Source organism: Halichoerus grypus, chromosome 10 (assembly GCF_964656455.1).
Source record: "Halichoerus grypus chromosome 10, mHalGry1.hap1.1, whole genome shotgun sequence".
NCBI classification, from domain to species: domain Eukaryota; kingdom Metazoa; phylum Chordata; class Mammalia; order Carnivora; family Phocidae; genus Halichoerus; species Halichoerus grypus.
In genome coordinates this window covers 86,968,699-86,992,706 of record NC_135721.1, presented here as the reverse complement: position 1 = coordinate 86,992,706, position 24,008 = coordinate 86,968,699, and the positions used below count along the sequence as shown (strand labels likewise).

The following is a 24,008-nucleotide window of genomic DNA, read 5'->3' as shown; positions in this document are numbered from 1 at the left end:
AAAATGTGGTTTTGTTCTTCCAGCACCTCTCATAAGAGACATGCTCTCAGGCTTTGTTCCCGATACAAGGTCATCAGAAAGTGCTGTATGCCCAGTAGGGTTTATTTCCTTGGGAAAGAAAGCTATTTTATTTGAGCATAAAGCTCTTTCGATGGCAGAATTGTTTTACACTTGGGGTGGAGGTGGGATTGGTCAGCAGTTAGCAATTTGTCACTATGCGGTGGGAAAACGAGGCAGTGTTCAAGAGCCAGACTTGAAACCCCACTCTGGCTCTTTGTTTTTTCCCCTGGGATGGGTCTAGTTCAAATATACCCACAGGGTCACCCACTGAAAGATGGACGTGTAGCGTGGGAAAGGAACCACCCTATACACAAATAGCACAAATTACAGCAGAGAAACTGCAGATGGTAATCTAGAGTGTGTCTTCAAGGAGCAGCTAGAAACTGGTCATGTTGCTCACACGGGGGACCTAACCCGTTGGAACTGGGAGGTGGGTACTTCTTTCTGTTTGTGTGGTACTATTGGTGATGTCTTCCTGGAAATGCACTAAGACTGAATTGTAGTATGTTCTAAATATGGTTCATAAAACTTGTGGCCTGCATGTGTACTTTGTTATAAAAAGTGTGTTCCAGGCTCTTTATTTGCAGCAACAAAGAACTAAAATTCAGATCTGTCTCTCCTTTTCAGGGCCTGGCACATCTTCACATCCATCATGTGATTCACCGGGACATCAAGGGCCAGAATGTATTGCTGACTGAGAATGCAGAGGTGAAACTTGGTATGTGACGCATGTGCCACATGATCTAATACTTGCCCCTGTTGCAAACCAGCAGCACTCCCTACCTCGTTGGCACTTAGCTAAAAGCTCTATTACCCGCATTTTCTCTTTCTGTTCTATTTAAGAAGTGGGAAGTGGGCTTATTGCTTTGTCTGTCTCCAGCCTCCCTCCCCACCATGCTTCTCCCCCCGCTCTGCTCTCCATATAGTAGACAGACTAATGTTTAAATCAGATCACCGCACTTTCTTCTTTAAAGACAGTTAGTGGCTTCCTATTTCACCTGGAATAAAATCTGCATTTCTTACCATGGCCCATAAAAAGCCATGGCCCTTGCTACTTTCCAGCCCCATTTTGTGACCATCCTCACTTCTCTCCTTGTCCAGTTCACTCATTTTTTGACTTCCTTGGAATGTCTCGCAGGGTCTTTGCACATACTGTTCCCCATTGGGAACAGCTTTGAGGTTGCAATTTTTTTCCTCATCTTCAGAGGCCTTCCCTAACACTCTGATCTGTATTCCCTGACTTTTTGATCTACGGCTTATTTCCTCGCTAATCCTGATCACAATTTATAATTATATAGCTATTTGTTTACATATATTTCTGACTTATTTACTAGAATTTAAGTTCTGGAAGTGTAGCAACTAGGATGTTTTATTTACGAGAGCATTCTTATCTGGCACCTAGCATAGTGCCTTAAATGTAGTAGGTGCTCAGTAAATTTATGCATGGGTGGATGGAGTCCAAAGTATCTTCCTGGAGATGATTTTATAATGGTTCTTCTGTATTTCTTGTTTCCTTTACCTGGTTTTGAACTTTTTTCAGTCCACATTTATATAATGGTTCTGTCAAATTTTTAACAATTAGCATTAAGTTTTCTTCCACTAAGGCATCACACAAAAAAATTGTTTATGCTTATAAGAATCTAGTCCATCTTTCAAAAATCTTAGGCACAGTAGTTACACCTTAAAAATAAAATCTTCATTATTGCCTTCTTGCACAGTACCTCCATTTATTGCTCATCTGTGGAGCAATAGTGTGCCCATTGGGGAAATCCCCTCAAAGCTAAGATAGGAGGCACTTGAATTGTTCTCATTCCCAGTGACTCAGTAAGCTGTGTATGTTCCCTGCGCTGGCCCCCTGGTGCTAGGACTGTGAAGGTCCTTCCGTAATCACTTGGTGATCACTTGTGACTGCTGTCTGAGTTGCTGCAAATGGCACGTATTGCCTGGCCCAGGTGTCTCTGTGTCAGGACATGTGAGCCCACCTCCTGGCCAGTTGGTTTCCTGAGCATGTTCTGCCTACAGAAGTTGAATCTATAACCCAACCCCTGTGAGTGATTTCAGCCCTCCCTAGGCCCTTCTGCAGGAGCTCATCCACCATCCTGCAGTCCTCCTAGGGGTAATGGCAGTGTGCATAGTGATGCTGCAAACATTCCGTTAGAGACCCTGGTCTTCCTGCCAGCTCTGCCTCCCAACCTGAACTTTCCTCTAGACCACCGTCATTGTTCAGCGGAGTGGGATGTAGGGGTCACTGTGAAAAATCTGAAGTCCCGGGTACTTTGAGGAGTGTTTCTTAGTATATTTGTGATTTAGCTTGATTCTCTTTATTGAATTCATTACTGTGTACTTTCCCGAAAACCTTTGTGGGTTTCTTCTCTTTCTGTGGTTAAGTGCTGCTTAAGCAAAGTCACGTGGGTGTTAGTCAGTTCTCCTGAACTTGGAGCTTTCTATGACTTGATCTTGTTTGTAGCAGGCATGTTTCCTGCAAGCACTGAACATCCTAATTCATCCAAAAGTCCCTCTAGTGGTCACTGTCGTGGAAGCTCAGGGAAGTAGCTGGGTCCAGGCCGCCCAGGAGCCGGCAGACTGGGAGAGGATTTTGTTATTTTGGCAGCTTTGCTCCGGAGACGGTGCTCCTTATCGATGCTGGTGACCTTAAGGAGTTTGCATGTCCATGAAGTATTACTCTTTGAGTTTACACTGAAGGCACCTCCTCCTCACATTTCTTCGTCTTGTGGCTTACTTGTTTGTTAATTATGTTCTACTCCTTTCTCTTCCTCCCACAGTTGATTTCGGTGTGAGTGCTCAGCTCGACCGGACGGTTGGGAGAAGAAATACCTTCATAGGCACGCCCTACTGGATGGCTCCTGAGGTCATCGCCTGTGACGAGAATCCAGATGCCACCTACGATTACAGAGTAAGCCTGTGCTCCGGGCCTTCACTGGGCCCCTTGTGTTCCTGAGGGATGGGCGCTCTGCTTATAGATAGCACAGCCCTTATCCCTTCCTGCTGGTTCAGTGAGGAAGGCTTGGGAACCTTGTTGCAGGTGCAGATTTTCCGGGGCATTACTGAGATGCTGTCTTGTCGTTCGTTCCCTGTCACCTTTGTTCTTCTTACTAAGTAATATACTGCTTTCACAGCAGCATGAGTCACTGTCTTGTGCATAGAGCTTTTTGTCATGAGTAAGTTAAATACTCTGCCCTGTTTGCTCTCCTTTTAAACTTGAAGAATATATTATAATCAGATATTTATTATACTTTTAAAAATATTGTTGGAATATATAGCAGTAGCTTCATCTATGTGAAATTTTAGAGTATTGTTAAAGAGCTTTACAGCTTGATTTGGTACACAAATATATTTAAATTATTAGAGTGACCTCTAGGGACTTATATCAATAATGCACTTTTTTGATCCCAATGTAAAACCCATATTTGATCATCAGATTCGGGTTGAATATGTTTGCAAAAATTATTTTTTTTAAAAAATTGTTTTGCCATAATTAAATGAGCCAGAGTGTTTTATGTACCTGTTAATGTTATTCAAACTTGAGTTCATATCTTTACACTCTCCAGTATATTTTAGTATTTATTATAAATACCCAATTAATGAAACTTATTTTAAGTTTATGGTATGGTGGAATTTTTATTTTATTTTTTCATATGCTGGAGTATTTTAAAATAGATTATATAGACTGTATGGCTTTTTACTCTTGAATATGTCATTTTGTTATCTCCAAAATTTGAAAACATCTTCCAGCATACCCAAAATATTATCATGCTTAAGTAAATGAAAAATAATTTCTTGGGGCACTTGGGTGGCTCAGTTGGTTAAGCATCTGACTTTGGCTCAGGTCATGATCTCCAGAGTCTTGGGATTGAGCCCCGCATCGAGCTCCCTGCTCAGCGGGATGTCTGCTTGTCCCTCTCCCTCTGCCTCTTCCCCTGCTCGTGCTCTGTCTCTCTCTCTCTCAAATAAATAAATACATAATCTTTAAAAAAAAAGAAAAATAACTCCTTAATATGGAGTCTATAATTAGTCCCAACTGGTTAGTATCCACGAGTGTTTCATATAGAACAAGACATTGTATTTGGCTGTTTGGCTACAGAGTATCTTTTAATCAAGGCTAACCAGCCCCTTCCCCTTTTTTTCATGACACTGACTTGTTGAAGAGGCAGTATTCCACCATCCAGATTTGTCTTAACCATTTTTGAATTTTAATTTTACAATCTTTGTAAGGCATTTACCTTGTTTCTTATAAACTGGAGAAATTCAATTAGTATCAAGAAAGACCTAAAGCAAGATTGCCCCAGGAGATGGGTATGGTTTGTGTTACATCACACCAAGTGGCATGGAACATCTGCATGTCCCACCACTGATGCTGCTGAGATTAGTCACTGGGTCAAGTTGGGTGAAATCCCTCCTTTGCACCTTATAGTAGAGAAAACCTCATAAAAATAAAGGAGAAATTTGTGGGCCTATCCTTCTTATAATCACACGTGTTTGAATTGTGTAACGTAATTATAGGTTATTTAGAAAATGCTTAAGCTGAGCAACTTTAAGTAATTCTTTCATTAGAATAGTATATAAACAAGAGAATGCTAATGATAATAACTACCCATTGTCTACTTTTAAAAATCTTGCTTGGATTTTAAGAAATCAGCCAATGTTTGTTGAGTGCCTACCACATGCCAGTCACAATTCTGGGGATACTAAGGTGAATAAAACAGACTAAAGTGCCTGCCCTCATGGAACTTGTATTTGAGTGGGGAGTGAAGTTAAAATTCAAATTTTAAAATTAGTATTACAGGGGACTCAGAAGGAAGAGATTCCATGCACAGAAAGACAGCTTATTGCTCACCCCTTATTAAAGTTTGATGGGAGAGTGGAGAGGCTCATCAGCACTGTGATTCAAATTAGTGAACTACAGTAGATTTTATTAATTCAACTGTTGGACCTTTTATAAAACAGTGCTTTCTTTAAAAAAATTTTTTTATTTCAAGTATAATTAACATACAGTGTTATATTAGTTTCAGGTTAGCCTTTAAAATTTTAACATCTTAATTAAATTTGAGATAATAACATAAAACATAAAATTAAACGTAAATCTGGGCCAGGGGTCCAGGTTAGTGAATGTAAAGAAATGAAATATACTGAGCAGCAGGGCACGCAGTGGCAGTTAGAAAGAAGCTTTTCTGTGGGCCACCTCTAGTTCAGTCATAGATGTGAGTGGTTCTAATTAGCAAACCAATTTTACCTTTATTTTTTCATTCATTCATTCATTCATTTGGAAGGTATTCTTACATATGTGTTTGCTTTTAATTTCATGGCAAACTTCTTTTCAAAAATGCCTTTATATCATTTGTGTGAGTAGCCAGCCGTGGTAAGTTAGTGGTTTTCTATCTAATCCAGTACCTGTAACATACTGTTTTATTTTTGCAGAGTGACCTTTGGTCTTGTGGCATTACAGCCATTGAGATGGCAGAAGGTGCTCCCCGTAAGTAACGTTCTTTCCTTTTTAGCCCAGTTGTTATATGTGACTTAAACCTAGTCTCAAGGCTTCAAACAGAACGGCATCATGGGTAAAGCCATTCCTAGTGGGACATTCAGATGAAGGAAGCATAAATACAGTGAAGTTTTAGATGTAAAAGGATTCTTGGCATCCAGTGTTCCTTTTGAAGATCCCTGAAGTCTGTAGGTTACATTTTATCTTTTATTTAAGTTGTATTCAGATGTGTGACCTGAATTACGCTGACATCAGAATAATAGGCAGTAATTTTCATTTTACAATTTAAACTTCAATGAAACTAAATCCTAACACATGAAACTGGTCCTGACACATGAAATTTTAGTAATACTTCCGTTGACTTTACCAACAGAGGCATAACTTTTTATCTGTAGAATAAGGTCTGGGTTTTTGGTGGGGTTTTTTTGTTTTGTTTTGTTACTTGTGAAATTTGCTTCTCCTTTGAATTAACTGAATGCCAACTTCATAAAATTGATTTTTGAGCAGAGACAGGGGTAGAATTGCAGAGAATAGAGATAAAACAGCATTATCTGCTGGTCCCCTTAAAAAAAGGGGGTATACAAAGAATGTATACTTGTCTGCTGCCTAGTTGCTGCTGAATAAATATTTGTTGAATGAATGAAAAAAATTTCCAACGGCTAAAATTTAGTTTGCGGTACAAGAAATGGATGTCAGTCTTGACCACCATGTGTTTCCTCATGTTTCCGTCTGAGGAATTGAGACAGGGGTGTATTGCCGGATCCTTTGTTTCAGTTTTCTTTCACAGTGGGAATAGATTGTCTTCTTTGGCCCCCATTTCCCAGCTGCCTTGTAAGATTCTCATGAAGGTAAATAGACACACGAAAATGCACATTACCTATTGTGACATTGCGTGCACCTGACATAGCTTTATTGGGCAAGTGGTAGAAGTACAAACAGTACTTGCACAGAATCAAATAGTCTGTTTTATTCTCTCGTCTTTGCTCCTTCCTAGCACTACAGCGAACGAACAGTTAACATTTCTGGAGGGCTTCACAGCTGCTTACTGTGTCTAGGCACTGTATGAATGCCTTTACAAGCAGTGTCTGATTTAACTCCTCACCACGACCCTATGACAATAAAATTATTTTCATTGCGATCTTATAGATGATTTAGAAACTTAAGCTGTTCACTCCCTTAAGACTATAAATCTGTATTTATCTTTGATTTACGAAAACTTTCCAATGTCAATTTGAAATTGTGTATTCTTCTTGTTGCTCTTGACCTCCTTATATTTTGCTGTGTTTAAATGGGGAACTCAGGTTATGCCCTAGGGTTCATATCTGAATGTCTAGACTGCTTGACATAAAGATTGTCCGTCAGGTGATGGGACAGCACATTAGATATTTTGAGTGAGCCCTAGAAATAAAGAATGAGTAAAAAGTGCCATACTGACGTCACCGTCTCCTCTCCCCAGCTCTCTGTGACATGCATCCAATGAGAGCACTGTTTCTCATTCCCAGAAACCCTCCTCCCAGGCTGAAGTCAAAAAAATGGTAAGCTATGTATGCTTTGTTGTTGTTGTTGCTCTTTCCTTTTTACAAAAAACTGTTCCTTTTCAGTTTCACTCCAATACAAAACTCTAGTCATTCCAGTTCCCAAAGAACATAAGAGCCAGTGCCCTGAAACACCAGTTAAAAAGTATCTTTTTTAAAATGTTTTTTTCTTGATAAATTCTCTTTTAATTACAAAATAGTAACAAGTGACCATAGGAAACACTGTAACATGGTTAAAGAAAAAAGTTTCATTTTAATATTTAAGCCCTCTTTTAAGTATAATACATTTCTAAGCATTTTCACATTCAAAAGCAAAGCTGTACTGACTTTGAAGCTCCTCAGGTGAAATGGGATTCGAATGTTAATAGAGGCATTTACTCCTAATTGTTGCAAAACATTGAAATTAGGTGCATCTTTTTTCATTCCAGAAATGAAAAGAATGGTCCTGTCTTTGGGCTGCCACTTTTCTCCCTGTGGCCCTCATATATTTGCTCCAGAAAAGTCACTTATCACTGAAGGGCAATGATGGTGACCTTCCCTGGTGAAAACTTTAAGAATTGTGGTGGTGTGGGAAAGTGTTGATTTGGTTTAGTTTTAAAAGTGTTGAGGGAAAGGGTAGTGCTTTGTTTTCACCTGAGAATTTTGCTTACTTATTTCCTCTTGAACTTTTTTCTGAGTGCTTTCCTCTCAATTCTGTCTCCACTCAGGCTCTCGTGCATGTGGGCCCTCTCCCCTTCTGTTCCCGTTTTCCTGGGCACATCAGTCTTATTAGTGCTCACACCTACTACCATGGTGGTCTTTTCCCTTCTGTAACTATTCTCACTGGGTTTCCAGTGAGTGTCGTCTCTTCTTGGGTTTTCGACTCTAATTGTGAAATATACAAAAGATCTCAATTTCAAGCCTTTTTTTCTTCTGGATTTGGTCTTTTAGCTCTTGCTGTCTGCTCTTTTCTTCTTGGTTGCTCATCTTCTGATGTCCTGTAGTTCTCTTTTCCCATCTGTGGGCATTATACGCACACACACATTTTTACTTTTGCTTCTTTCACACTTCTCCCTGTTCCTGTCTCTCCCCACCTTTTGTTTGCTGGCAGGATTTTTCTCATTCTTTTTATACTGTCTTTAACCACATTCAACTCCAGATAACTGAGCTTATCTAGTTCCACTTACCAGGTTTTAGAGAGTTCTCTAAGGCGGTACGGTTGCCAAGATTTTAGCCCCAGTTGGTCTCTTGTATTGAAACTTGATAACTCTGGACATCTATGGTGGCCAGCCCTAGGGAAACCAAATGTATATAGTGGTCATCACCAAGGAGTAAGCTGTGGGGCTGGCCAGCTAAATAAAATAATGCTATTTTTTTAAAAAACGGAGTTTATGCTCTGTCTTCAGGGTACCTCGCAATTCACAAGTCTTGTCAGCTGGCCCCACTCTGATTATTCTGTCCGTTACTTGCATTTTGGGATTAACCACTCTGTGTATAATACAGTGGTGTAAAGAGACAGATGTAGATGACAGATTCTTTCTGTGTTCTTACATGAAACTTTCTTTAAACTTGATTAGATGCATTTTCATCCATTTAAATCGTTGCTCTCATTTTACCCAAGTATTCTAAAAGGATGAGATGATTGCACACATAATGTTCTTCCTCCTTTCTGATTGCTATCTTCCTATCCACCAATGTACATTGCTACTGCTGGTTTTGGAGAAGTGATCAGCGAACTCTCTTCCAGCAGAACTTAACAATCGATTTTAAAGAAAATATTGTAGATCATTGATTCCCAAATGTTAATTTTTAGACTTGGTAGGTAAGAATCCCTTTGGAATCTTTTAATTTAGGGTTTCAGCCTTAGTGTTTCTGGTTTGTTAGGTCCGAGGAATGACCCAGGTATTTGTATTTTTGATAAACTCCTCAAGTGGTCTTTGTGGGCAGTGGAGTTTAGGAATCTCTGTGTTAAAAACAAGGTCCACTACAACATTCTCATTAACCACAGGATAAAGTCACAACTTCGCTGAATGACTTTGAGAGCCCTTCTCTGAGCTGACCCTGACCTATTTTTCTGTTCTTTTCCACTTTTCATACTAGCATCAGAAAATGATTCATTACTCTCTAGTACTTTTCTACCTTTGTTTATGTTGTTCCTTTCATTCTGGAATGGTGGCTTCTCTCTCCCATCTCTAGAATATCGACTATCCTACTTTTTTTTGATGTCTAACCTCCTGTAGCAGTAGTTCTTTTCTTTCTTCCTCTGGCAGTTTGATAACACATCTGCTGTTGTTTGTACATAGATTTCCTCCACTTTATTTCCTATGTGTATTTCTTACAGAGCCTAGCATAAACAAATGTAAATTGTTGATATATAAATATTTGTTGAATTGAAAAAAATGGTAAGTTTGAATGGAAATACAAGACAGTAGACATGATTCTTAAAAGCAGTGAAGTAATTGGAAAGAACTGAACTAATTTTCTAAATCACATTTTTAAAAGACTGAACAACTCATTCATTCAACAAAAATTTATTACATACCTCTTGTGGTCTGCCCATGCTCAGTGTTGGGCATTGCCGACATTGAAAAATCAGAACCAATTCCTGACCTGTACCTCAGCAGAGGAGACAGAAACATAAACATGACATGTACAGTCTATTAAATGCAGACAACCTAGAGGAAAGGCTCCTAACTTTGGGGATGTAGGGGTAGAGTGTTGCCAGGAAAGCCCTACCTAAAGAGACGACGCCTTACCTGAGTCTCAAAAGATAGGATGGGTGAGTGTCTTGGCCAAGACCAGGGATGGGGGTCATCATGAGCCAGGCATGGAGAAACAGGCAAAAATAGTTGTAGCTGGTAGGGTAAATGTAGGTGACAGAATCCTTGCCCTCCTCAGAACTATTACGTATTTCTACCTCTGTACATTAAGCATAGAGAATTGATAGATAAATCAGTTGGAAACTGATTGAAATGTCTTATTAACAGGTTCAAGAGCCCCAGCATTTGGTCATATACCGACTCCTTATCTCTATGTCCATCCTTGTCTTCCAGGTTCCGGACATCTGCTGTCCTCTGTCTGCCTTCATTTTCACAAAAGCCTTCCTTTACCCACTTGCCTTCTCCACCTCTGTGATTCAATGATTAATAAGCAACATTACATTTAAACCCAGTTTGTTTAAATCTGACTTCCTTCAAAGCTCTCTTTTGGTGATTTGTTGTCGATGATGTGGCATAACTCTTAAACCATGCTTAAATGATGCTTCTTATCCACCATGGTCCCGAGGTCCTAATACTTTCCTGTGCATTTGCAGAATGTTCACAGTGAATTCTGAAGCTCTTGTATGTTTTCAGACTAATAATTCACTCATATTATGGAGTCTTGCTCTTTGCAGTGGAAATTTGATGATCTTTTTTACTTCCTCTTATAGGTCAAAGAAATTTTTTAGTTTTATAGAAGGGTGCCTGGTGAAGAATTACATGCAGCGACCCTCCACAGAGCAGCTTTTGAAACATCCTTTTATAAGGGATCAGCCAAATGAAAGGCAAGTTAGAATCCAGCTTAAGGACCATATAGACCGGACCAGAAAGAAGAGAGGAGAGAAAGGTATTGACCTGTTTTTATTTTCATCTTGAAAAAATAATATTTTAGGTTTTTGCCACTAGAATAGGTTACTCCTTTTCCACCCAGGAGTGTGTGCTCCCTTGGCCAGTGCTGGAGTAGCTTGTCTCTGCTCTGCAGGTCAGTCATGAGCCTCAGGTCCAGCCTGGCTCAGGTCGAGCTGCCTGGAGTTGCGTGTTGTGTCGCCAGGCGGACACCAGATAGAAAGCGCTGTGGCTGGTCAACACGGAGGGGTGTTTCTCTCGTTCCCCCACAGGAGCATGTCTTTGTGCTGCTCTTTTTACTTCATTATGGGCGTTCTGAATACATCACTCAAGGTTTATTGAGCATCAGCTGTGAACATCCGCATCAGTATGTTCACCCATTTCTCTCCTGCTCAAGAACCCTCTGGGTTTCTTATTGCTGTACTCTGTGCAGGTGGCGTGGTCACCTGACTACTTTTCTCTCGTTACGGCACAACACGAACATGCCCTTATGCCAATTATTTAACATTCCTTTCTGTTCCCAGTATCTTGGTTTTATATCTTTACATGTTCTATGTCCACCTGCTTGGAGTGCCCTCTGTTTACCTCTGTCCAGCAAGGTGCAGTCAAGCTTCGTCACCGTTTTCACAGCCCTTCCTAAGGCCTCGAGCTCACAGTGATCAAAGAATTATGAATTTATGAATTCTTACCATAACTTTACAGAAAGACATTTGAATACCTGGCATCTTGATAATGAATTTTTCTTGACATTCAAACTTCAAGGTCAAAGAAAAAACTAAAAAGTGCAAGTTCAAGGCAATAAAAGAGTTGTTCACAGTCCTCTTTGGAGGTCTGTTTGAGCTTTTTACATGTTCATTTCAGTCTTTAGAGCTAAATCATCAGTGATGCTCACAACAACTTTTTGGCCCTCTGATAAATTCAGTTATAAACGTAATTAAGCTTTGTACGTTAAGCTATGCAGTTACAACAAGTGAACTAAAGTTTGTAAACAAAGCTTTTTCTTGGGAAAAGGTTATTTGTAGATTGGATCATTTTCACAGTATGTATTTTCTTAATAATAGCTGACAGTCCTGGAACATTTACTGTGTGCCAGGCATTTACTGGCTACTCAGCCTGGAGTCTCGTGCACATTTGCAGGTGGGAACAGTGGAGCACTTTATCTTCATTTTTTAGTTTTCAAGTCACAGTGGCCTTTTTTCCCCCTTGGCATTCATTTACCTTTCAAATACCCTCATCCCCTTGTCAATAAGGAAGAACTTATAGTACAAAATTTTAAACATAACAGAGTACTATTTAAAGGAGTCCAAAGATTATTTAGGTTGGAATTTCCTTTGGAAGATAGGCTATTTTAATGTTCTTTAAAATTACATAGTTTTGACTGTCTAGCAATGAAAAGAACTAATGTCATATATAGAGACTCATGAATTTGTAGAAATATTTATGTATAATTATATATGATATAGACTGCAACCCCATTTTAAGTTCTCAGATTTGTTTTTTTTAACCAGGACACCGATTTTCAAATTCTGTATCTCTGAAAAAAGTTGGAAATGTGTTTTGTGAATAGATTTGTTTTGTAAATCTCTTCAACCTTTTTAGTTTTGATTGCTCTCTGGAGTGCAATGCTCCCTCAAAGTTGGGTACTGACATTAGGTACAGGGTCCAATAAGATGGGCTGTTACTTTGGGGAAAATGGCATAAAACCTGTTGAAGTGAAAACAGGTTGCTCATGTTGAAATTTGTGCTTTATCTGGTGAGAGGAGAGCAACTTTTCTCTCCTTTTGCTGTATTGTTTCTGCATCAGTTTTTCCTCGGCTTCATCTTTGTAAGTTTGTGGGAACATTTGATTTCATGTCTTTATGCTCTGAGTGCTTCCTGCGCTTCACCCGTGGTCAGGCCTGCAGACCTTTCTGCTGGGCTCTAAGTGGTTCCCTGAGTGCCAGTAATAACCAAATGACGTTTCCTAGTTGCCTTGGTTCAGGCTGTTAAATCTCTTTCTTTTGCATTTTGGCATCAATGGGACTTTGCGAATTTGCTGACTCTTTGGGGCCACTTTTCTTATGTGTCAAGAGCTTGAGAGCCCCTCTCACAGCCCTGGACCCCCTCCCCAGTGCATCCCATAAGGAGCTGTCTGGAATGCAGTAGAATCCGCTCTTCATGCGGAGTAAGGGTAGCCCAGGGAATGCCACTGTTCACTCTAGGAATTGGATGTCACACTTCTTCTCCTTCCAGGTTCTCTGTACACGTTATTATTTTCATAAAGGACATATTGTTTATTTTTTGCTGTAATGCTATTGGAGATGCATGTGTCATGATTTGTGAACTGTCCCGTTTATCTTGCCCTTTTCTTTATAGATGAAACTGAATATGAGTACAGTGGGAGTGAGGAAGAAGAGGAGGAAGTGCCTGAACAGGAGGGAGAGCCAAGGTAATGATAAAGCCACTCACTGTCCAGCTTCCTGCTTATGAAGAAGTGGTTTTATATCAATGCCAGGATTTCAAGAAATCTTCAAGTACCTTGAAAGTGCCTTAACATCTTCACTTTTCTTCATCCTTTGAAAGATTCCTATAAACATTTCCCCCCTCTGGATCCTCGCATCCAGTGGTGCTTCCCCAAGATTGCATTGTTTCCCTCCCTCTGTCATCTGGCAGCGTGTGGGGCTGTGTTTGGTTCTGGGGACGGGGAGCCTGCCGCTGGTGCTTGCTGCTCTAGGAGGCGTGGATGGTACGCGCTGTGCCGTGTATAAAAGAGTCCTGTTCACAAAGACTTGTCCTGCCCAGGGGCCAGTCGGGCCTCCGTTGAAAAACACTACAGTCTTTCCCAAAATGTTTTTTTGGTTTTGTTTTATTTTGCTTTTCCCACAAGTATGGTTATCAGCAATACAGTTCTTCTACTTGTGTATATTCTGCCCTGATCCATCTTACAGACTATGTTTTGGGTGTCTATGGCTTCCCAAGGTACAATGAAGCAGGAGGTTGAAGGTTTGGTAGTATGAACCTTAGAGTAACTAATTATTCAGAGAATGGGGGGTTTTAAAATTTTAGTAATGGTCTTGCCTGGCAGTCCTTCATGCCTTCAGCTACACATAACTTGACTCATTGGACAAAAAGAGCCTGGAAGGGTATGTTGAAAGACCTGTGGAGACCCTATGTCCAGGCAATGGGAGTTTGAAGAGAGCAGATGAAGAGATAAGAAAATGTACTGTTAAAACTCCATATGTTTTTCTTCTTACATAGGAGAATATTTGAATCCATTTGAGACTAAGTATTTTGGAGTAATTTGAACTGATTTCGTGAGCAGTGTAATTGTCTTGGGTAGGAGCATGATACAAGGAATGAGGTGGTTTCAGGAGATTGATTTGCCATGTTTTTCTGGGTATCGGAAATGGAGCCATGGCTCTCAGCAGGGAGACCAGCTAGCGGTGATGCTGTTTATCTGTGCCGCGGCTCATTCTTGGGACCCACTTGGGCTCAGCTGCTTACTCTGGAAACAGGCAGTGGGAGAGCATACGTGGTAAGACTTGGTGGGAAGTAAGGTGGTCAAAGAGGAAGGTGGGTCCACTTCTACTCATCAAGTGGGAGAAGGGGATTTCCACCTTTCCTTGTACAGAGTTTGAGTTGATGTGAGAATCCTGAGTAGAGATGTCTTACCAAGCAAACATCCAGGATGGAGTTGAAGATATTTGTGAAACGGATAAAAGATGTAATACTATTGAATGTAGATACAGTTATTCCCATGGGTTTATTAGTTGAGCCTCAGAGAGGGAGGAACTCAGTAGGAGGATGAATAGAATAGCAGGCTGAGGCCCCGGTCTCACCTGGAGGGCAGAGTGATCTGTGTGCATCCCTGAAAGCCCTGCGTCCTCCTCCTCCAGCTCCATTGTCAACGTGCCTGGTGAGTCGACGCTTCGGAGGGATTTCTTGAGACTGCAGCAGGAGAACAAGGAACGTTCCGAGGCTCTTCGGAGACAGCAGTTACTGCAGGAGCAACAGCTCCGGGAGCAAGAAGAATATAAAAGACAGCTGCTGGCAGAGAGGCAGAAACGGATTGAGCAACAGAAAGAACAGAGGCGGCGGCTAGAAGAGGTGGGAAAAGGGAAACATCCAGTTGGTTTTCTCTTTCTTTATTCACGTTGGTAGCCAGACACTCAAAGGGATGTTTTCTGTGGCCTCCTGACATAATACCTTTCCCCTGGCTTACCTGTTCAGGTAACTTCAGAGGGAGAGCTTACGCTTTTGGACTGGCAGGCCTTCACATTCCTTGTGGTCTTCGAAATGTTTTCCTTGCTTGTAAAAACTTAAGGACCGGCCCCACAGTTACTCATCACCATATTGTGCTTAGATGCAGAACAGCAGGGGCCCAGAGATAGCATCATACCGGTTCTGCAAAGGGTGTTTCTGTTTGTGGTTTAAGTTGGCGAGCTCAGGCTTGACCTGATTTCTTTTCTTCTCTTGGCCTCTGGGTCCAAGTTCATGTGTACATATTTTTCTGAAACTTCAGACTTTTTCACAGGAAAGCATTTTTTCTAAGAATGCCTTAACCTTAGGAGTTTGTTTTTTTTTTTTAATGAATGCCTCAACTGTAGCTCCATTTAAGAGTAAGGGATGAAAGGGGCACCTGGCTGGCATAATCAAGTGGAGCTTGCAACTCTTAATCTCAGGTTGTGAGTTCCAGCCCCATGTTAGGTACAAAGATGACTTAAAAATAAAATCTTTAAGAAAAAGAGTAAGGGATGAGAAAAGAATTACATTGGGTATAATATACCTGCTCTTCTGTAATCTAGTTGTTAATGTAGTGGAATTAGTTATATTCTACAGTGGGAAAATACATTTTGTACTACCTGCTCATTTAATTCATTAATACTATTAACATTGGTGCTCTGGTTACCCACAGCGTTTTCGTTTGTAATTCATAGAAACGTCATTTCTCTCTATTTCACTTGGGGCTCAAAAAACACCTTTTGATTTTTTTTTCCTTTTATTATGTATTTCACAGCTCCAGATTTCTCATTCATAGTAGTTTCTGTTTCTACTTAATTCATACACCTTGATTCATATTTCCTACAGCAGAAAAAGAACCCAAAACAACAAGAAAGCCCTGTATTGATATTAAACAGTGGAGGTTAATGTAAATAACAACACATGGTTTATTACCCAAATTATTTAAGAGTATTTTGGGGTTAGGGGGAATCTTTATGTGTTTTGTAGTCTCAATCTGAAAACTTTATACTTTGTTCCTAGTTTAGAAAACCAGTGCCTTTCTAACTAAGGAGACTGGAAATATTCAGCCCGGGCTTATGGAAGAAAACATAGGACATAACCTTCCTCTGTAGGAGGGACAACATTGCTGTTTGTGTAACCCTTTTTGCAGTTTATTTGCAAACTCTTTTGTAGTATTTTTAAGACTCTTCTCAGTGCTCTTTGAACATAACAGAAACCCAGAGTGGCCCAGGGTTTATTGAAGTTGCATGTTGACCATTTGAACTTCGTATGTGAGAATGCTTGAGTGTTGAGGCTCCGGCTATTTCTAGTACTTTATGCAGTATTCTCCACTGTCCATTTAAACCCTGGGCTGTACTTTGCCTAAGGACACGATACAGGTTAGTTTGGTGGTTTATAACTTCAGCTCAAGCTCATTTGTAACACATGCCATGGAAATTGCTTTCAGGCCAAGTGGTAGTGAGACAAATGTCCATTATCCAGCTCTATAGGGAGGAGGATTGCAAAGTGAAGGCCAGCATTGGTTAGAGGAGAGAGACTGAAGTTTGACAGCCATTTTGTTTATTAGTTAAAACAAAGACTAGAGGTTTAAGGATGTCTGCTAAATGAGAACTTTGGACTTTACTTGCTTCAATTAGCCCTTTAATTTCAGCTTCTCAGTAAAAGTTCAAACTCAGAGTCACCTCTTGGCACCTCTTAAGCAGGAAAGATGGAGCTGGGTATGAAAGAGGGAACATTTGCATGAATAGAATCCACTAATTTGGATTCTTGGTGATCTAGCTCCTTTTTTCTAGCCTGGGGTAATTAAGTGTTATCTACACTCTAGGTCCCAGAAGGTAATTTGGGAATATTTAAACCATAAATCATTTTTAGCTCTTTATTGGCATTAAAGCTTCAATCAGAACTGTTTGGGGAATAGGGATTCCTTTTGTTATTAACAAAGTAGATAGAGATGGTCAGCCTAAGTCATAAGATAAATGACAATTAAAACTGAAAGGAGAGGGGCGCCTGGGTGGCTTGGTCCATTAAGTGTCCAACTCTTGATCTCAGCTCAGGTCTTGATCTCAGGGTCATGAGTTCAAGCCCCACCTTGGGCTCCATGCCAGGGTTAGAGTCTACTTAAAACAAACAAACAATCAAACAAACGAAAACCCCCCAAAAATGAAAGATACCAAATATTTGTCAGTGACTGACAAAAAGAAATGGCCCAAAAGTCGGTTGCAGGAAAACTGAGTACAGATTTTCCTTTCTTTGCAGGTGAGTGCTTTTGCCCCTCATGGGTCCTTCATCTTTAAGAAATCAGTATGTGTGGGGCAGTTAGGTGGCCCAGTAGGTTAAGTGGCTGCCTTCGGCTCAGGTCGTGATCCCAGGGTCCTGGGATTGAGCCCCACATCGGGCTCCTTGCTCAGCAGAGAGCCTGCTTCTCCCTCTGCCCACCGCTCCTCCTGTTTGTGCTCTCTCTCTCTCTGACAAATAAATAAATAAAATCTTTAAAAAAAGAAATCAGTATGTGTGTATACTCCCCTTTTCCTTTGCTCCTTGAGATGCGCTGCTGCTGGGATCCCTCTTCTTTATCTTCCTCCACTTCCCTCTCGGCTCCTGTGTGAACTGGAGGTCTTAGAAGTCTTTGCAGATATTTTCAGGCTGTCTCTCAGTTTAGCTGGAAATGAGGTTTCTGTTTCTGTTTTCCATTTTCCTTGTTGCTTTTGGTTGGTCCCAGGCTGAAAGGGGGAGAATGCAGAGCTCAGGCAGCCAAGTTCACACTGGCAGCTTCGGTCCAGTCCTTTCCTGGACCTTACAACCCCTCAAGTGGTTGAGTCTGCTCCCCAGGCTTTCTCATCAGGACCCACTCAGGGTGTTCTCCGCTTACTGAAGTACTGCATCCAGATTCAGAACCCCATGTGGTAATGACCCCCTGAATCAAAAATGTTAATATGACTGTATTACCTTTCATATTTAGATGCATCATCATACCTCTGCCTCAAATAGAATGTTGCCTCTAGCTCATTTTTTTTTTCCGTAAAAATTTTTCACAGGTCAGCTTTTTCTCCCATTCCATGCTTTCCCTTTTTGCGGGGGGGGGTGCGGCACAAATGAAGAATATTTAATTGTATTGTCATCTTATCCTAATGGTTTGTGCTCTTGTTCCATTGAGTCTTGATTTGATATCTATTAACTATTTCTCCCTACTCCCGTGACATCTACATATTTGATTAGCATGTTTTCTCATTCTTTGTCTATTTTTAATACAAATATTAAGAGCAAAAGATCAGTGGTCTAAGTTAAGATTGTTACATTAGTTGGTATGCTTGGATATGTTTTTGAACCTGTTACATATTTAACTAAGTTTCTTGTCTAGTCTATATACTTCTTCATTTTGATCTCATGGAAACTTACCAAATTATTAGTAAAAGCAAGATATGTTTGTGGTTTGTTTGCTACTTTAGTAAACTTCAAAAAAAGACAATTTCTTAGGGAAGATTTGTTTTGAGCAAGCCTTTGGTGCCATCATAACAACAGCACCTTCTGGTTGGGTTATTTTAACGGTGTATAAATGATCTTTTTAGTATATATAGGAGTCAAAATCAAACTTTCCATTTAAGGTTAGAATTTATCCTTTCCTTTAAAGAAAAAAAAAAACCCCAATTCCCTATCTCTTCCCAGTCTTACCCTTTGGGAAGATGACCCTGGTGCCTGTGCTCCGTAGACTGTTTTAGCCCTGGGGTTGCAGTTGTCACTCAGTGATTTTGGTTGCCTCAAGTCGGGGGTCAGTGTCAGCCCCAGCAGTTTCTTTGCTTTTTATTGCACCAAGAGGACACATGGTTATATTCATTTCTAGCATTTCTACCAGTTCCAAAGTAACTGAAATTTTAGAGAGGTGGGTGGAAGTGGAAGAAATTAAAAGCAAAGGAAAGCAAGAGAAAAATGAGATCTGTACTGAAGCTAAATTGTACCATGAGGAAAACAAACTTTCTAAGAAAAAAATCAATAAACTGCCCAATGTATTTGTTGGCTCTATCTTGGAAGGAAGACATTGTGGACTCCTTCACCCCTACAGGGTCTTCATGTATCATAAAGAAAGAGAAACCATTTCCTCACCCCTCTTTGCCTACACAAAGGCCTTTGTGTGGCAGATCATGACTATCTCACAACAAGAGTACACACTAGCACAGTGCTACCTTTTTTTACAGTTCAACCTGTGATACATGCATTGGGGCATGCAAGTGCACCTACAGCCCAGGCCTTGCTTTCTGTCAAGTTGGCAGCTCCGGGTTTTTTGCAGGGGGTAGCTGTCTTGTCTTTCAGAACTCCATAAAAGTTCTCAGGTGTTCTTTTGACATCCTAGTCTAGTGTTTGGTTATATTTACAGCTAAATTTTGTAAGAGTTAGCTTAATTCAGCAAATGTTGCTTGTTGCCTGAAGATGGGGAAGAATTGTCTTTGGGGAGAAGCAAATAGTTTTTCTACTAAGGCTTCATCAGAACTTGTACAAATAAACCTCAATGATTGGTGGTATATCTGTGCAGTAAGTAACATGACCTCAGAAAGTGTGTGGAGGTAGCTGAATGTGAAGAACAGACTGGTTTATTAAAGTCAGTTTCTGCTAAAGCCAGTAAGTCCAGTGGAGTGTGTTTAAATGGACCTCACTATTAATCAGTGTGACCTATTTAGAAAAGTTTTTGGAATTGTGAGATGAAAGCATTACTTTTAAATACCAAACTAGAAAGGGAGCCTAATTAAAGCATAGCTGGAAAAGTACATACTTCTTAGGCATGCTTGGGAAAATTTAAGGAATAGGAAATCTCTTTACAGTTTGAGAGATTTGGAAGTCACTATACAGCATCATGCAGTTTTTCAGTTTGTTTGATTTTATTTTCAAAGAGTGATTTAAGAAAATAATGATGACATCAGTTTGCAAATGCTTCACAGGATTATATCATGTTAATCATTCCTAGTGGGGAAAGCCTGAAAAGGCATGTCTGTTAGAGTCTCCTAGGTTTTGTTACTTGAAATCACAGGCATAAGGTTAATCCAGTATGAATTGATGTTACTTAGTTGATGGTTGACGGCATATGTGTTTTATTTTTGGCTACCTTCTTTTGAGGTTCTATTGCAAGAGGCCAACTTTTCACATTAATCATCTATTAAGATATATTTACTAAGGTCTTTCTTTTAGTTTTAATCATCCTTCCTCCCTTAAATTGAAAGCCTGTTCTGAGTGAGGTGGTTTTTATGGTTGATAGTTTAAAACCTTGCTCTGGGTCCAGTTTACAGTTTCAAATGTTAAAGCATAATGTGGAAGAGGAATCAGTAATTGCGTTGTTTTTTTACTTTAGCCTCAGTCTTGTCAACCAGTTGGTTTGCAAACCAGAACTTGCTTAGTGGGCTATTCCTAGGAAACTCAGCACTTTCTACATTGTCTTGTGGATTTTTTTAAAGTGTATGGCTTATGAGACTTGAAGGAGAAGGACCGTCTAGTTTATCTTTGTGTACTGATCATGGTGCTTAATATTTCTCAAATGGATGAATTGGTCATTTGTAGTCCTAGATGCATCTCTGGAAAGAAGGGACTTGTTCTTGAAGTTTATGCCCATTCTTAAATGGACTTTGGGGCTTGAGATCTCTAATTTGAGTTCCAGAGACACCTTAAAGTACTTTAGTGGACCTTATAGAATATCCTGAGGCATGAAACATGTGTTGTAAAAAGTATGAGGCACTATCCAAATGTAATCATTATTGTTTAAGGCTTTATGTACTCAACAAGTGATCTCAAAAAGATGGCTTTAGGATTTGATTGGATCTTGTTAGGACATAGAGATACGAATGGATTCTTTAGTCTTTTATTACTCTAAATGCTAAATGGCATCCAAGACAGCAGTTTTGTCTTGGATGCCATATGTTCAGTGTGAGAGTTAGATTCAACTCAGAAAAGTGTTTACTATGATATCTATGACAGAGTGAAAAAGATGAGTGAAACATGATTCCTACTCTCAAGGAGTTTATGGTCTTTTTTGGTGTGTTGATCTTGTAACCAAGAGTATGGTACTTTCATAGGGAACAGAAGAAAAAGCCTTTTGGAGGTTTTCATTTGACAAGTAAGAACATCAATTGTAGCCTGTTCTTGTTTGTAAGATGTTTGCTTACTGTTATTTTATGGTGTGCATTTTGAATTAAACTTCTGATAATTTTAATTGTGTTAATTAAATTAAATTATTACATAATAACAATTATATTGACTTTGGAAAACAGTTGAACAAAAACAACATGATGCTTATCTCACTTCCATTGAGAAATCCTGGTAAAGTGACAGAACAAACAAAAATGGTATAAACAACAAGGACAAACGAAAACAAGGAAGGAAACCAAGTTGTGGAAATTAGATAGTGCATGGAAGAGTGAAGACTGTAAGAAGGCTAGTACTGCAAATTCTGGAAGAGAGTCAAAAATGAGAGGCAACAGGTGAGGCGGAAAGCATGTGTATGTGGACAGTTAGATTCTCCAACCCCAGGCAGCCAGGCTGCTGTGTTCCTTCTCCTCGGCTGGAGCAGATACAGACTTCCTAGAAAAAGTGAACAGCAGAGCATCAGAACAGAGAACTCCGGCACAACTGAGTATATGGAGAGAGGGGTACTGCAAGCACTCTCACCTTAGCTCCCATAGTGCTGGCAACCACACTTATTACAGATGCCACCTTCTTTTCCTACACCTGCTGCTCAATCCAGGCAGGAGATTGGGAGGATGCTTAGAATATTGCAGAGATTCCTCTGTGGAGATACCGACTGGCCCAAGGGACATAAGGCACCAATGAAATGACCATACTGCCTCACATCACCTTGCTCTAAAGTTTAATAGTTACCAAGTGCTCTCCACAGCCCTTAGGTGGCTTTTTACTGTCTTACATGTGAGTTGGCAGCCAAGATTGTGGGCACTGAGAAAAATCTTTAATATGAAAGATTCTAGGACAAATGGAAGAAGGACCTTGAGGGAAGTAGACAGTGTAGGGAACAGAGTAAATATTTCACACATATACACATGCACAGAATCTTAATATCCTTAGAATGAGAAGAACATATATTCATGAAATAAGAATGTTCAGAAAATAAGAATTTTTGAAAAGTTTTTTATAAACTAAAACTCCCAAAAAGTAGGTGTGTGTGTGGGGGGGGGGGGAGGGGGTTAAGTTTATGGGGAACAGAGGAGAAACAAAATCAATCCAGGGGCTTTAACTTCCATTTAATTAGATGGTCCAGGAAATACTATAGGGAGAACTATGAAAATAATTCAAGGAAAGTTTTCAGAACTAAGAAATAGAAATTTCTGGACTGAAAGATGTACTGAGTACCCAGCACAATGAACAAAAAGACCCATAAAAACGCACATACATCATCTTGACATTAAGAATGTCTGGGATGAAAAGAGGATCCCTGAAAGCCACGGTGGGGGGAGCCAGGTAGAGGGGTGTGCGTGGGTCTTACACTAAGTATCAGGCATCTGAATGGTCTGAGATTCTCCAGGAACACCGTCAGAAACTAGAAAATGACATGGCCATACTTGTGGAAATCTGAAGGAAAATTACTTCCCTCAGCCAAAATTATATGTACATTGTGAGGGTAAAAATTCTGTGCCCTGGCCTGCAAAGTCCCTAAAGCCTTTGGCCTTGTCTTCACTCCTCCTCAAGAAGCTACTGGAGGATGTGTTCCCACAAATGAAGAAGAAGGTGACAAGGGCTCTAGGAAATGGGATCCTGTACAGGAGAGAGTTGAGAAGGGCTCCTAGTAAGTTTGTGGACGAGTACAGGATGCCTGAAGAGCAAGCAGTGCTGGTTGGCAGAGGGGAAGAGAGTGCTGTGAGAGTAATCTCTAAGACGAAGGAAAGAATACCTGATTGACTTTGACCATATTGGAAAGAGGTCTGTGGGGGTATAAGACTTGACAGATGATTTTGTGGTGCACCCATAGAAAGCCAGTGAAACAGATGACAACAACAAAAAAAATAAGGCAATTAATAGCTTCCTGGAAAACTCAAGTTTGCCTTGAATATGGTTTTCATTTAACCAGAAATTGTTACAGGACTAGATTGGGAGCACAGGATGGTGCTGTATGATGGATATTCTTTAGGAGAAATCAATAGATGGTATCTACAGTGGAAAAAAATTTTTAAATAGCTCTTATAAACGTTATTTAAAAATCAGGTCTTATAAACGTTATTTAAAAATCAGGTTGTAAATAACCATGGGTAAAGCTAAAAGCATTGAAAGTGGTTATACCTTGGTAGTAAGAATTGGGGGTGAGGAGAAATGGGACACCTTATTTTTGATATAAGCCTTATATTCTTCTTGACTTTTTAAAGTACTTAGTACTTGAATTAAAAAATTAAAACATAAGGTGCGCCTGGGTTGCTCAGTCAGTTAAGCATCTGACTCTGGATTTCGGCTCAGGTTGTGATCTCAGGCTTGTGAGATCGAGCCCCGAGTCAGCGTGGAGCCTCTTTGAGATTCTTTTTTTCCGCTCTGCCCAGCGCCCCCCCCCCCCCCCCCCCCCCCGGGCTCTCTCACGGTCGTTTCTCCCAGACCTCAGCATGGCAACATCCAGGACTCCCACTGAAGTTGTTTCCCTCCTGGCTCTCTGGAGGAGTCCTTGCTCATAATAGCCAAAGCATCAGCAGAGATGCGGATGGCTTTCTTTCAAATTAAAGAAAAAATTTTTTTGATAATAAGAGAGGAAAAAGCAAGTGCAGCCTGTGGCTTTTCTTTCTGTTACTGTGATACCATGGGTTTAAGTGGGGACCTTCATTTCAAAATCATATCTACAAATTAAAGAATGTTTAGTAGTCTGCATGGTATATAAGGAAATGGCAGTAAGCACATCTGTAAGGCTGTTGTGGGTCTGTGTCTCTGTGGTCATGCGGCATTTCTTAGAACAATGCATCCATCCCAGCAGTAAAAGAAACTGAAGGCATAAATCTGATAGAGATAGATATCCTTATATACCCTTTCACTGAGTGTGTATATTATAAAACATGCAAAAAGAGCTATTTTAAAAGGGTGAGCTACAAATATAAATAAATAAAAGTTCAGTGTTTTCTTTTCCTAGACCTCCATTGATTGTCT

The 24,008-nt window shown here is 40.1% G+C and overlaps 1 protein-coding gene across 50 annotated transcripts in view; it reads left to right on the top strand.

The window, feature by feature from the left end:
* The window catches only part of MAP4K4 (mitogen-activated protein kinase kinase kinase kinase 4), a 191,025-nt gene that overhangs the window by 123,403 nt on the left and 43,614 nt on the right, over positions 1-24,008 (top strand). For all 50 annotated transcript variants that reach the window (XM_078056775.1, XM_078056766.1, XM_078056742.1 and 47 more), the window contains exons 6-12: positions 688-778; positions 2,844-2,974; positions 5,497-5,551; positions 7,017-7,095; positions 10,505-10,680; positions 13,035-13,107; positions 14,555-14,765. In XM_078056775.1, coding sequence (XP_077912901.1) covers positions 688-778; positions 2,844-2,974; positions 5,497-5,551; positions 7,017-7,095; positions 10,505-10,680; positions 13,035-13,107; positions 14,555-14,765 — 816 coding nt within the window. The remainder of the gene's footprint in view (positions 1-687; positions 779-2,843; positions 2,975-5,496; positions 5,552-7,016; positions 7,096-10,504; positions 10,681-13,034; positions 13,108-14,554; positions 14,766-24,008) is intronic.